The following is a 14264-nucleotide window of genomic DNA, read 5'->3' as shown; positions in this document are numbered from 1 at the left end:
CAGAAGTTTAATGTAGATACAAAATGTCATCAGTTCACTATGATGAATTAAAAGTCCAGTGGTTCATGCTTTCAGTGTGTAGTTCCGCGTTGTGGTGCCATGTTCCCTTTTACAGAGAATCCAGCATTGCTAGCTGCTAGCTCTGGTTTATCACAGCAAGCTAACATGTTTTACGTTTTTTTTTTCTCTGTTTATTTTAAGTTGCATATAAATTTTGTGTATACACACACACACATATATATACTTATATATGTGGAAACTACACATATATACACCATATACATATGTAGTGCATGAATTCTGACAGGATTGTGCTATCTTTGGCCCAACACATTGGGTTGTTCACTTGATGGAACTACAGATAAGAGGGCACTTATGCTATCTACCACATTTGTTTTGAACATTTGCAACTTATCTAGTCTTTGGCCCCACACGCTGTTGTTCATCAGTGAAGTCGATAGTCCAAAGCTTGAATAACACTGCAGCACATTTACCATCAATGTCTGGAAACATCTGATAGTTGGGGATGTTTTGCACGGACCCTGCATTTTTTCCCTGTCCCAACAATATCAAATATTTCTCCCACAGCCCACCAGTTAGGTTAACTGGTGAGTTTAGCTCTGTTAAAGCATGTACAATAATGCTGTATATGAATGTATGCATCTGCATAACTTTGTGCTGAACATTGGGGGGGGGGGTGTCACAATCGCTGTCTAAATAAATAAATACATCTGGGTAAATTCCAAGATGATCAAACATGCAACTATTTTGCTGGTAATACCTGAAATGAGTAAAGAAAATCAACAGCCTATTTATGCAAGATAATTCATAATTTTATTGGGGGGGTTATATTAGTTGAGTCTGATTGTTGGGGGGGATGAGTCAATAAATGATGTATTTCTGTCAGTTAGGAGAACTAATCTTGAAACAGTGTTAACCCAGTAGTTTTCAAGAGCAGCACTGTGCTTTGTTTTATAGAGCTGTAGGGTTCGTATTATGAGTATACCCTCCCTTGTTATTCTTCTCACCTTCTCGCCACTGAACATTTCCCCACTATGGTTGTGGTATGATGATTTTGTTGCCTTCCGAGCACAAACATCTCTATGGTCTTTTCGACGACTTCCTGCCACAGGCACAGCGGACTTTGACCTTTCAGTGAGTGTCATATACGCTCACCAACCCCCCCGCTCCTTTGCACATTTAAACCCTCCCCTGCTCTCGTCTCGCTGGTTCTCACTGATGCTGACACCTAAGTAACTGCAGGAACCCGTGGCGGCTGCATCACGCCATCACCCTCTGGCCTACTACTGCAGGCCTAAGCCCACTCAGGCAGACAAAGTATAGCTGAGTTCAAAAACACTGTGTCGCAACAGTTGTAATGTTCTGCATGAAAGTTTTTTTTGTGCGTGTGGTTTGTAGGCCTATATGATTAGTATAAAGGCAAGTTACACAATGGCCTCCGATGACCTTTAAGACAAAGATGAACAAAAACGTTCTGCAAACTTAAATTGATCTCACTGATTTGGTTTGCACAATCACTGTGCTCGCAACCTACAAACCTACAAAAGTTTGTGTGTCTTGTTAAACAGGAGATTCTCTGTTTCTTTTCTTTTTTTCAACTTTACCTATCACGTTTAGCTTGTTTGGTATTGTTTTTATATATTTCGGATTTTACTGGCAATATGCACAAAGACAAATTCTGGTTTCTTACGGTCACTTTTCTTGTGACAACCTTTTGAGGTGCAAATTAACCAGATTGTGCTGTATAACAAGTGATGCCCTTCCAGCTCGTCATTTTGTATTTCTAGAAACTCGCTTGCTTACCGTTTTGCCCCATATCACCATTAACAACTGCCACATAGCCCTCGTCGCTGTAAGGGTTAACGTTTGACACAGTGAGACGGAATAACAGGTGGCCTTTGACTACAGAAATGCCTGGTGGCCACTGACTGAAGAGCTGTCTGCTGCTTTAACTTTCAACCTCCTTTACTCTCTGTCTCTTTGGAAGTACTTCAGTATGTGTCTGCAGCGGTTGCGGCTGTAACAGCAGCGGTTTTCATGCACAGCTTCTCGCGTTTGCATTTTTAAATAACCCCACGATTCTAAATCGGGTAGCTTTAGCCTATATAATCCTTTGAATGTCCTTTTTAAGATGAGTTTCATTGACATAAACCACTTCATAGAGCAATTCGCGAGTTTCTCTTTATACAACCCACTTTACAATTGTGATTGAAACAGGATGTGGTTGGATTTCTTGTTTTCGGTACAATTATTATTACCTTAAACAAGGCAACGGAGCCTCAGGTAGCAGTTGCAGCTGGTGGTGAACAGAAGGAGGTGTTGTACAACAAGCCAAGCCCCCACCGCCCCCACCACCACCATCATCATCTCACTCTCCACCCCGGCCCATCGTCTCTCATTATCACTCACCGCTGCACGAAGCTTCCTGTAAGCCCCTGTAAGCTGTGGTTTCAAGTGGAAAATATCACTGGGCACTTAAGAGAAGAGGGAGGGGTGAGGAGGAGGAGGCAGGGGGATGACTGTGAGTGACAGAACGACAGCACCAGAAAAGACGGCGATGTTCAAATAGAAAGGAACAGAAGGAAATCTTCTCGTCAGTCCAAAAGAGGAAGCAACAATGTGTTTCCTGACCACCTGCTACCAAGACTCATGAGGTAATTTATTACTTCTTCAAACATTTTTTATTAGTCCTGTTTAAGGGGAGGGGGGGGGGGGAATTACTATGTTAATTAATAAAAACAATCATTTGCTGATGTAATAATTTTAAAGTACATACACACAAACACAAGTGTGTCTTTCAGCTTGGAGTTGATGATTTTTTACTGTACTGGATAGTTTTAGTGAGTTTTTGGAGTCAAAATAGCGTGATGGGAAGATTCATCTCTTTCAGGTCACATAATGTTCCCCGAGGTTTTTTTTAGACTGGTTTGTTCATCTTCTCTCATTTGTTTCATTAGCATAAAGCCACACACACTGCAAAGTATGAAGTCAGCTACTGTAAACTAAATAAGGTGTTGCTTGCATTAACAGTATGGCTTAGAGGAGGTCCTTACTGTAAAACACAGTTGATGTATTGCCACAGCTTTTCAAGCTGTGAATATTGCCCTTCCTAGAAGCTTTGTGGTGATTGTATTTAGCTGACTTCCAGGTCTAAGCTGGTGTATTTACAACTTTTTATTCCTCTCGCCCTTCTAACGCTCAGTGTATGACCGCTCTTCTCTGCCTACAGTCATACCACATTCGCAGCGATGGAGGTGCTGCTGTGCTCACACCTCCTGATAATTATCATTTCAGTGCATGCGGCCCACTCCCACAGACTCTCACATGGTATGAGTGTATATATTTGAGTGCACACAGAGTTCAGTCTAATCTGAACGTAAAGTCTCGTGATACTGATAAAGCAACACTATCCCAACTCCTGTTTTCTGTTGTGTCTCTGTTACTCAAGGACTTTCCTGTGCAAATGACTTTTACAACAATGTCAGCTGCACGCTGAACAGCTCTGCCGTGGGTCCCGGTGCAGACTGTTGGCTTTCGGGTGTGATGACAATCTGGACACATGGCAGTCCTGCCCTGTATATGTAAGATATTTCTGACATACTGAAAACTGTGTGTATTAGTTGGGGGACAAAGGTTTTAATTTTACAAAAAGGAACATCATGGGTCACAGTTTGGCTACAAAACGTCAGTGCTAAGTGAAGATTTTGCCCTTTTTGTGTCCTTTTCTCATCTAGCCAAAAATGCAAGCTTGAACAACATGAGAACTCTCTGTTTGGCTGCAGTATTGTCTTTGAAAACAAAGTAAGTATCGGACACATGCAAACATGGCAAACTGGATTACTCACACAAGTTCTATCCTCATTGTTTAATGGTTTATTGCTTTCTTCCAGACTTTAAATCCTTTTAAAAGACTGAACTTTAGTGTGAATTGTAATGGAGTGTTAGTGGAGGCCCTAATAAACTATCGCCCAGTAGATTGCAGTGAGTAGCTCTGACTTCTATTCAAATTGTTGTTGATACACCGCACAGTTGGAATAAGTTACAACGATGGATTAATAACTGCAACAATTACCAACATTTAATAATCTGCCTTGTTTGTGCGTCTGTGTATGCAGTTATAATGAATCCTCCAAGTGCTCCCAATGTCAGCATCAACGGCACAGACCTCTACATAACGTGGAGCCCAGGCGAAAAAATCTTACCGTACTTGTCAGCCCTTTACTTCCATATCCAGACCAAAACCAGTGACCAAGATTGGACGGTGAGCATCTACATACATGCAGTAACAGAGTTTTTAGACAAATTACTGAGTAAATCAATAAAGCCATTTGTATCATATTTGCCACATGTTCATCAATTTCTGAGACCTCATCTTATCAACATTAGCAATACTTGCCATGATTTCAAAACGTTATGGACAAAACTCTTTTTTTTGGTCTAAAATTAACATTGTTCTTAACGAAATGTTGCTGAAAATGCCCAATGTATGAAATGCGATAGAAAAAATATATAATAAATAAATTATAAAAATATATCATAAACAACATGATACAGCAAAACATGTTTTGTAGATTTTGTTATAAGGATTATTAAACATCTCAGTTCCAAAAGAATCAGAATTTTCTGGGTATTTTTTGATGGGTTGGGTCTTAAAGAGGACTTGAGCAAAGTTTCCCAGGCTTTCTCAAGATTTTTCAGGCTTTTGCTTTGGACATCTTCTGCTTCTTCATTCATTTTTAGTCCAGTCCTTGTATTTGATCATGTTCAGATGAATTTGGCACAAAAAAATGCTTTAAATGGTGTATTTTAGGCACGTTGTTGCCAGAACCCTGTTACAAAAACACATCAGATAATACGGTAGGACAAGAATAAAACCAAAGACTCCAAAAAGCCATAAGCTTAAAAAACTGATAAACGTGTAAAAGCAAAGGACAAAAGAGGAAGTTGGCAGGCCTAAATACTATCTGCAGTAGATGAAGACATTCTTAACAAAAGGAAAAAGGGAGAAAATTTGAAATTTTTAGATTCAAAAAGGATGTATGGAGGAGGTGATCTCTAAAACACAGCGGAGGCTCTGTCGTGGATTAGGGCTGCTTTTCAGCCCATGGTGTTGGAGATCTTGTCAAACTGAATTATCAACAAAGAAAACCACCATCAGGGTTTGATTCACCATCAAACACCACCTGGAAAGTGTCTGATTGATTTGTCAGCATGACAACGATCCCAAACACACTGCCAATGCAGTAAAAGCATACCTGATAGAAAAAACACACACAATGGAGGATCAGTCATGGATTGGCCTCCCCTGAGCTCGGACCTCATCCTGACAGAGGACAGAATAAAAGGCAGCAAACATCCAAAGAAGAGCTTTGATTGTCCTTTAAGAAGCCTGGAGAAGTATTTCTGTATTTTATTCCTTTATTTTGACCCTGTCTTGAATTTTCAATTTTTCAGGAGGCCAGAGATTTCAAAACACCAGACAAAGAGCTGAGATTAGCTCTGTCTGAACTAAAGGGGCATGGGGACGTCAGAGTGAGAGTTAAAACTGAAAAATCTGGATATAACGGCCACTGGAGCCACTGGAGTCCAGCGTCATCCTGGAAAGTGAATTCATCGGACAACCTTGGTAACAACACAAACAGTGTAAACGGTGAGCTTGGTGAACACTCTGCTTATCTCTTGTCAGTCTTAAAAGCATCACAGTTCAACCTTTTCATTGGGAATAAGTGCAGCTGGAAAAAAGGATGCATCCAGTCTGCTTCGTTGTCTAGGCAACAAAGTAAAGGTCAACTGAATATGTACATTTGTGCATGTTCAGTCTGTCTGCTCTCTGTTTCAGAGGGATTTAGTCTGTCTTCACTGGTGAAGATGGGACTGTTCGGCACCGTGTGTTTCATTATTGTTGTTGTGCTGGTTGTTTACAAAAGATGCAACACCAGGGGGTGAGTAAACTGTGACTTTGGCTGTTATCAGAGTGCGCATATGTTTGCATGTATGTGTGTATATCTACACACTCTGTATATCTGATATACACGCTCGACCCCATGTTGTTTCAGGCTGCTCGAAGGGAAGGCAGTACCGAACCCTTCAAAGTATTTCCAGTCGCTGCACTCTGTCCACGAAGGAAACCTAAAGGTAAAAATAATAAATGTTCTCGACTAACAATCCATTTATCAAAATATCCAGCCGCAGGCAACACAGACCGCTTCACTGCAGAGGTGTCAACACACAGCAAGTAGTATATTATGTGGTATTCATGGGACCTTTAACTGTTTAAGTGTGAGTGTGTGCGCTGTTCGCTGGCTAAATTTGTTCACTTTAGACGTGGATCAAAACAACATAATGCAAAGGCCACGGTGTTAGTTTATGACCTGCTTCTCCTTCTCAGTAATGTTTATTAAATGAAGACAATGAAGTTTGATTAAAATGATAAAATGTCATAAAGTTAGCTCTTCATCAAAGGCGCTGATTCCCACAGCCCACAACAAAGGGAGAAAGACCTGAACCGCACTCCCGTCAGTTGTCTGTGGCGATGGGTTTGGATTCCCGCCACACCTGAAATAGTTTGTAAAGTTCTAGTTTTCTGCTTTCTGGCACATTCGCCAAGATTCAACCAGTTAAACTGTCACTGCGCATGTTCACTCTACATCATACAAACTGTAAGGCTGGTATCCCAAAAGAGAACTGCTGACATCCTTTTATGGGAAAAAACGAGTAATACCATCACAGAAACATACGCACAACTTCAATTCTGCATTCAAAATCTCACACAAACTTCTACTGAGCAAAGTAACTTCATAAATACATATAGCATTTAAATAAATGTGAGTCTGAGCATCCAAAAAGCACCATATTTCATAAAATAATCATTGATGCATACGGATCATTAAGAATGAGACATTTTTAACAGTTGTCCTCAAACTGAACAAAACGAGAACAGCATTTTTATTATTAGAGCAGTTTTTCCCATGGTGCTGTAACTGTCTGTCTGTCCTACACATATGCTTAAACAGCGAGTGCAGGTACCAAGAATCTTGGATTGCAATTGGTTTGAAGCCTTTTTGTTAAGTGGACAGCCTAATTTCTGCAATGAAAATGTGAAATTCAAACAATTTGAGGGGGAAATTAGAACAGATGTTAATGGCTGCATCAGTGGGAGCAAAAGATAAGTTTTCCTAATCCCTCCTGCTCCGTGATTTTGACCCTTGTTCAAGCAAAATATTCTAAAAATGCACTTAAGCTCACTCGTGAAACCTGTCCTTACTATGCAAAGTGCTAATTCACCTTTCAGTTTGTTCAGTTTCAGAGTGTGACACACATACACACATTCTGATACTGTTGTGTGATTCTTTGGGTGAATATTATAGTCTGAGTGTTTTCCCCCCCACAGAAATGGCTGAATCCGCTCTCAGTTTCAGAGTCGTTCTTCACAGCACAGCCCATCGACCAAATCTCCCCCGTGGAGGTGTGTGAGGACTTTGATGTAGTCCCATCCACCTCTCCCTCCTCCAGCTCCAGCAGCGCCCTGCTTCACTTCCAGAACTCAGACACCAGCGGCATTGTCAACAATTCCGCCTCTTCATCCATCTTCTCCAACCGGAGCTATTTCACCTCCAGCTCCTCCGGTGGCTTCGCGTGCATTGACCCCACCCCGGCCTACTTTACCTACCACGATGATTTTCACCCGTCCTTCTGCCCTTCGCTCTGCGGTTTTCCAACCTACGAGAGTTTGAAGAGGGAGCCGCAGAGCCCAGACTCGGGCTTCGGAATCGAACTTGAAGCTGACAATGAGGAAGAAAGGTACATGGAAGGAGGAGAGCAATTTCTCTTGGATGATCACAACATTCCTTTCCTCATCCTTCCTGTACGCTTTCCTCCACACACATGCCCCGCCTTCTCTCCTCCAACACCTCCCAGCCTCCTTGTTGAACCACAGATGTCCTCTGACAGCCATCAGGAGGATACACCCATGACAGCTGCTAGCGATGATAGCTCTTCAGCCTGGCTCGTGCCTGGCGCCATGTGCAGATCTTCCTCCATGCCCATGGAGCCCGGTAAAACCGGCTACCTGACACTGAAAGAGCTGCAGGCAACATTCAGCAACAAATCCATCTGAAAAGTTGCAATTAGAGTTTCTGTGCAGTCAATTAAAACTTCTTCTGTTTACACAACAAACAAAGTGTAACTTCTAGTCTGACAAAGAAACGAATTCCACGATCGCCTACATGATTTATTCGTGTACGAGTTATTTTGCAGACATTAGAGCACAAAAGAAAATGCAAAATTGACATATCAACAAAGATGTTGAGCACGAGCGGGATACACGGCAAATCGCCGTGCAGTTTTGATTACAAGTGCCTAAATAAGTGCCTGAATATGTTTCAGCATGGCTGCTGAGTGCTTAGACTTGCTTCCAGAAGCAAAGCGTTACTTTATAAAGCTTTATGGCAAGTGTGCCGGCAATCACCCAGTGTAATCATGGTGAAAGCGAGCGTAATACTCTTTCTATCGTTTCCTTCCATCAGACATGTAGCTGTATAGCTGCTGAATGCTAGTGGTGAATGTATTTTTGTTGGAAAGCTCCCATTCAGCAAGCTGATCTGAGTTTTGGCATTAAGGAACATTAATAAAGAAACAAAAAGCTACATAGGTCTAAGGGGAACTCCAGTGATATTTCTTTGCCAATAAACTATGAAAAAGGCCAATTTTATATAACATATATAGTCATTTAATCAGCTGTTGCTATAAAAGTAGAGAAGCTTTCCTGTTTACATGCTAATCGGTTAATGTAGGTTTCACTTTCACACTTCTGGTCTTTTGTTTAGATGGTTTGGAACCTATAACTGGTATCATAGCAAGAAAAATATGCACATAAATCAGTGTTTCTGACAGAGCATGCTAACCAGCAACCTACTCCTGAAAGCAGTACAACGCTGCAGAGTTAACCAGCATGTAGGCTGCTGCGGGGGCATCATTTAGCCTCATACTTAGCATCTCATCATCATGTCGTACTTTTAGAAAAAAGCCTTAAACAAAAAAAAGTATAAATGCCACAACAACACATAAATGCCCTTTTAAAGTTTGCTTTTTATTACTTTAAATGAATTCCAAATAATCAAATAGTATGAGAGTGCTTTAAAGCTCCTATTTTTGTTTTGTTGTTAGACAGAAAATGATTTGTTGCTGCAGGTTGATTTTGAACTTTTGAAGTAGTGAAATGTTCTTTTTTTGGTGACGTATTGTGTGTGCTTATTATGGTAATCATGATGCCTTTTGGCTGCATAAAATTGAAAGGGAAGGGACCAAGTCTACACCAGCAGTAAGCATTATGTTGATTCGAGTTAACACTGACCTGTTGTTGAGAAAGAAAAAAAAGGCAGCTGGTTTGCCTCTGTGTTGTTTTTAGTGTGTATTTGCTATTGTGCTGATATAGTCTTTATTCTTCTGTCTGTAATGATGAACATTTATAATCACTCAGAGCTGACATCTGCCAATAAATCTAAATAAACTTTACAGAGTGAGTAATTGTGTTTGTGCTTACAGTACACGCTTAGCAGATCTGCTAAATTCATTGGACTGCTCATTGTAGATTTGTGTAGTGTAAGCCGTTGAGGTCAGTGTAAAATGTCGCCTTGTCTCTACGCATGCAGTATGTTTCCATTACGCTCAGTGGCATCTGTACAGACGCCAAACAAAGTAAAAGCTCTAGTAGAAATGGGTCACCCTTTGACTTCCTGTGTCTCTGTGGAATGAGGGCTGAGGGGTGGGCATGTACCGACTTGAGAAAGAGTGTGGGAGACAGCCTGTGTGTTTGCACGTTTCTATATATATGTGTGTGTGTGTGTGTGTGTGGGCCTGTGTGTACTTTTGAGTTTTTACATGTCCTGTCAGGTGGTCCTGGTAGCGTATGTGTGAGTGAGCGTGTGTATTAGAGTGTGGTTTGACATTTAACTTTGACACAACAAGCAACATCCGCTCACCTCACACAGAATTTACAATATTTAGCCATGTCAGTGCTGTCGTGCAAGACTCTGCTCCTCACCAGTTTGTCTGCATCAGAGTCACAGCAGCTTCAAACGTATTATATCAGGGATAAATTACATTGAGCCCCCTGATTAAAATACACAGAAAATAGTTGTTTTAAAAAGAGCAATTTGTGTCTGTATGTTTTTAGTGTTGCTCGCTATTAGGTAGCCTGTTACGCTGACCAACAGTAATTCATTATGCAACTAAAGCATCCAATCTATGGTGAAGATACAGACACACTAGAGGCAAATACTCATACATATTGTATTTGCATGAGTATTTATATTTCACACACTGTAGAAAAGGCAACCTGTCACAATATGTGATGATTTAGTAGCATTACATAAAGACATGCAGTTGCACATCCATTCTTTTGGAAAATGGTCAAAGAACAATACAAAACAGCACTAATGCTTGGGTAAAACAGGACAGCTCCTTGAATTGATACTGGTTACCCAGTAGTTTTATATCCAGTGACTTTGTGCATGCTGACGAGATTTATGCCCAGTTTATTTTTAGTGTGCATTTCAATTCTCATCTACAGTCAAATGTAAAAAAATACATTTTCACCAGCGTCTTTGAGCCCTTACTGCTTCCATGGAAATTAAGAGATTAAGTAGCAGCCGGGTGCTGCTACTAATCAAATGCATTTGATTAATTGATCATGAGCAAGTATGAACAAATCTGCTGGTTTGGAGCATTTAGAAATGCGTTAATGCAATCCCACAATCTTCCCAGGAGTGGACGTCTGAGCAAATTCACCACAAGGTCAGACTGTTCCCACGAGCCACATCTCAGACTCTACAAACCTCAGTTACCGTGTTAAATGTCAAAGTTCGTGACAGTAGACTGAACAAGCGTGGCTTGTTTGGAAGGGTTTGCATGGATAAAGCCTCCTTACACAAAAACATGGCAGAACAGCTTTGAATGTTTGCAAAGTTGCATCTGCACAAACCACAAGACTTCTGGAACATTGCCCTTTAGCCAAATGTGAAAAAAGTCAAGATGTTTGGCCACAACACACAGCACCATGTTAGGGGAAAACCAAACACAGCACATCAGCACAAACACCTCACACCAACTGTTAAGCACGGTGGCTGAGGGGTGATGATTTGGACACCTTTAGTCATTCTCACAGCAGACTCAAGGTGCTGCAATGGGCCTGTCAAGGTCCAGACTTCAACCTGAGTCTGAACGCTGTGGTTGGGCCCTAAGACAACTGTTCATAAACAAACCTCAATAAACTGAACAAATAGTAAAGAAAAGTGGGCAAAAATATCCTCAGCAATGATGTGGGAACCTGATAAAGTCATACAGAAAACCAGTGTTTTGTTGATATTAGAAAACTGACGGAAAAAGAAAAGAGATTCCTTCCTCTCCTTTGAAGTCTGTTGGGTTTTATCGTTTCCAAAGTGTCTTTGTCGTTATTCATTAATTTTTCCATCCATCCATCCATCCATTTTCATCCGCTTTGTCCGGGGCCGGGTCGCGGGGGCAGCAGCCTAAGCAAAGAGGCCCAGACCTCCCTCTCCCCAGACACCTCCTCCAGCTTATCCGGGGGAATACCAAGGCGTTCCCAGGCCAGCCGAGAGATATAATCTCTCCAGCGTGTCCTGGGTCTGCCCAGGAGGCGCCCAGGGGGCATCCTTGTCAGATGCCTGAACCACCTCAGCTGGCTCCTTTCGATGTGGAGCAGCAGCTGCTCTACTCTGAGCCCCTCCCGGATGGCCGAACTTCTCACCCTATCTCTAAGGGAGAGGCCAGCCACCCTTCGGAGGAAGCTCATTTCTGCCGCTTGTATCCGCGATCTCGTTCTTTCGGTCACTACCCACAGCTCGTGGCCATAGGTGAGGGTAGGGACGTAGATCGACCGGTAAATTGAGAGCTTCGCTTTTACACTCAGCTCCCTCTTCACCACGACGGACCGGTGCAGCGTCCGCATTACTGCAGCTGCAGCCCCAATCCGTCTGTCGATCTCCGGCTCCCTTCTCCCATCACTCGCGAACAAGACCCCGAGATACTTGAACTCCTCCACTTGGGGCAGGAACTCATCCCCGACCCGGAGTGGGCACTCCACCCTTTTCCGGCTGAGAACCATGGCCTCAGATTTGGAGGTGCTGATCCTCATTCCCGCTGCTTCACACTCGGCTGCGAACCGTTCCAGTGCGAGCTGGAGGCCCTCACCCGATGAAGCCAACAGAACCACATCATCTGCAAAAATCAGAGATGAGATTCTGAGGCCACCAAAGCGAAAGCCCTCCGCCACTTGGCTGCGCCTAGAAATCCTGTCCATAAAAATTATGAACAGAACCGGAGACAAAGGGCAGCCCTGGCGGAGCCCATCACCCACCGGGAACGAGTCCGACTTATTGCCGGCAATGCGAACCAAGCTCTTGCAACGGTTGTATAGGGATCGAATGGCCCGTAGCAATGGGCCAGACACCCCATATTCCCGCAACACCTCCCACAGGACACCCCGAGGGACACGGTCGAATGCCTTCTCCAAGTCCACAAAACACATGTAGACTGGTTGGGCAAACTCCCATGCACCCTCAAGTATCCTGGAGAGGATAAAGAGCTGGTCCAGTGTTCCGCGACCAGGACGAAAACCGCATTGTTCCTCCTGTATCCGAGGTTCGACTAACGGACGAACTCTCCTTTCCAGCACCCTGGCATAGACTTTCCCAGGGAGGCTGAGGAGTGTGATCCCCCTGTAGTTGGAACACACCCTCCGGTCCCTTTCTTGAAGATGGGGACCACCACCCCGGTCTGCCAGTCCACGGGTACTGCCCCTGATCTCCACGCAACATTGCAGAGGCTTGTCAACCAGGACAGCCCTACAACGTCCAGAGCCTTCAGGAACTCGGGGCGGACCTCATCATTAATTTTTCCACTTTTATTAAAAAACTAAATTTATTTTTATGTGCAGAGTATGCCAGGAGTATCCATTTGGCATTCAGCTAGGAGTCTTTATGCGTTTAAATCCACCTCGCTTCATTAAGTTTCGATTTTCAGCTGGCCAAGATTTTTTTTTAAAAGCAAGAGAGAAGAGCGAGGTGTGTGCAAAAACATAAACCGAGAGATTGAAAAAGAACTGTAGATTCTGCTGAAAAACCACAGGCTGTTTTGTGTTTTGGATCTAAGCCACAGTGAAATGGGAGGGTGCGAGGCCGAGGTGACCATGTGTTTCACTCTCCTCACGAAGCAGCAACAGAAACCAGCAAATGCACAGGAGTCGTGATCACGTCCGAGGCCAAACACTTTCTTAACAAATACAACTCGTCCGTTAAACGAACACAGCAGCATTGCATTCCTGCTTTTTAAAAATTGCTTCCCCGTATCGTTAAAAAAATCTGAAAAAACACTTTGAATAGTGATTAAGCGTCTTCTTCTAAATCAATAGGGGGTTTGTTCAAAATAGCAATAGTGAGCTTTGTCACCAACTTTCTTTGTTTTTCCTGAGCTGAACCACAAGAATGCTTTGAGGTCTGAAATTTCAACTCTCTGTTGGTTTTCATATTTGAATGCAGTTCCCCATAATTATGTCAGAATGAAACAACAGGTTTTGCAGTCATCTTCCTGGTTGCCTACACAACTGCAGTCGCTGTAAAACAAATGCAGGTGCTTCCACATAGGTGAGCTGCACGCTTTTAATCCTGCTCTGTGTTGTGGATGAAAGCGTTGAGCAGTCAGATTTGGATTTTGTGCGGAGAGGAGACGAAGAGGAAAAGAGCAAAGGGGAGAGACATTGTGGAAAATGTAAATATTATCAGAATACAATGATGTGCAAATCTCACAACCCCATATTTTACTCACATATACAGACATGTAAAACATATCAAATGTTTAAAGTGAGAAAATGACTTTGCAAAGACCGGACATCTTATCATCTACACTGCGTAGTATCATCAAAAGATTCTGGGAATTTGGGGAAATCTCTGTGCGCAAAGTAAAGGCTGAAAATCATCATTAGATGTCTGTGATCGTCTGGCCTTAAAAAAGCAGGAATTATTCTGTTATGTAAATCACTGTTTGTGAGCTCGTTTACGGCGACACCCACACATTCAGCTTAAAGCTCTATCATGCAAAGAAGAAACCAACATGATCCAGAAACATCGCCATCTTATCTGAGTCCAATTTCGTTTACAATGGACTGAGTCAAAGTGGAAAACAGTTCTGATGAGTAAAAATAAATTAAACAAATCAAAATTATTTTT

At 42.4% G+C, this 14264-nt stretch overlaps 1 protein-coding gene across 3 annotated transcripts; it reads left to right on the top strand.

Moving 5' to 3' along the window:
- Positions 1-2420: 2420 nt before the first annotated feature.
- il2rb (interleukin 2 receptor, beta) lies at positions 2421-9743 on the top strand. Of its 3 annotated transcripts, none has more exons than XM_026165538.1 (10): positions 2422-2675; positions 3251-3348; positions 3470-3602; positions 3756-3822; positions 3912-4002; positions 4137-4282; positions 5476-5671; positions 5861-5963; positions 6078-6156; positions 7412-9743. In XM_026165538.1, exons 1-10 carry the CDS (start codon positions 2671-2673, stop codon positions 8135-8137), a joined length of 1644 nt encoding a protein of 547 aa, XP_026021323.1. In that variant the 5' UTR covers positions 2422-2670; the 3' UTR covers positions 8138-9743. The 3 variants fall into 3 exon arrangements, with proteins under 3 accessions (XP_026021320.1, XP_026021323.1, XP_026021322.1); XM_026165537.1 differs by having other exon boundaries at positions 5840-5963; XM_026165535.1 differs by having other exon boundaries at positions 2421-2675; positions 5476-5963.
- The last annotated feature ends 4521 nt before the right edge of the window (positions 9744-14264 follow it).

The sequence above is a fragment of the Astatotilapia calliptera genome, chromosome 4 (genome assembly GCF_900246225.1).
Source record: "Astatotilapia calliptera chromosome 4, fAstCal1.2, whole genome shotgun sequence".
Classification (NCBI taxonomy): Eukaryota; Metazoa; Chordata; class Actinopteri; order Cichliformes; family Cichlidae; genus Astatotilapia; species Astatotilapia calliptera.
The sequence above is the reverse complement of the archived record's forward strand: the minus strand, read 5'-3'. Positions and strand labels throughout refer to the sequence as shown.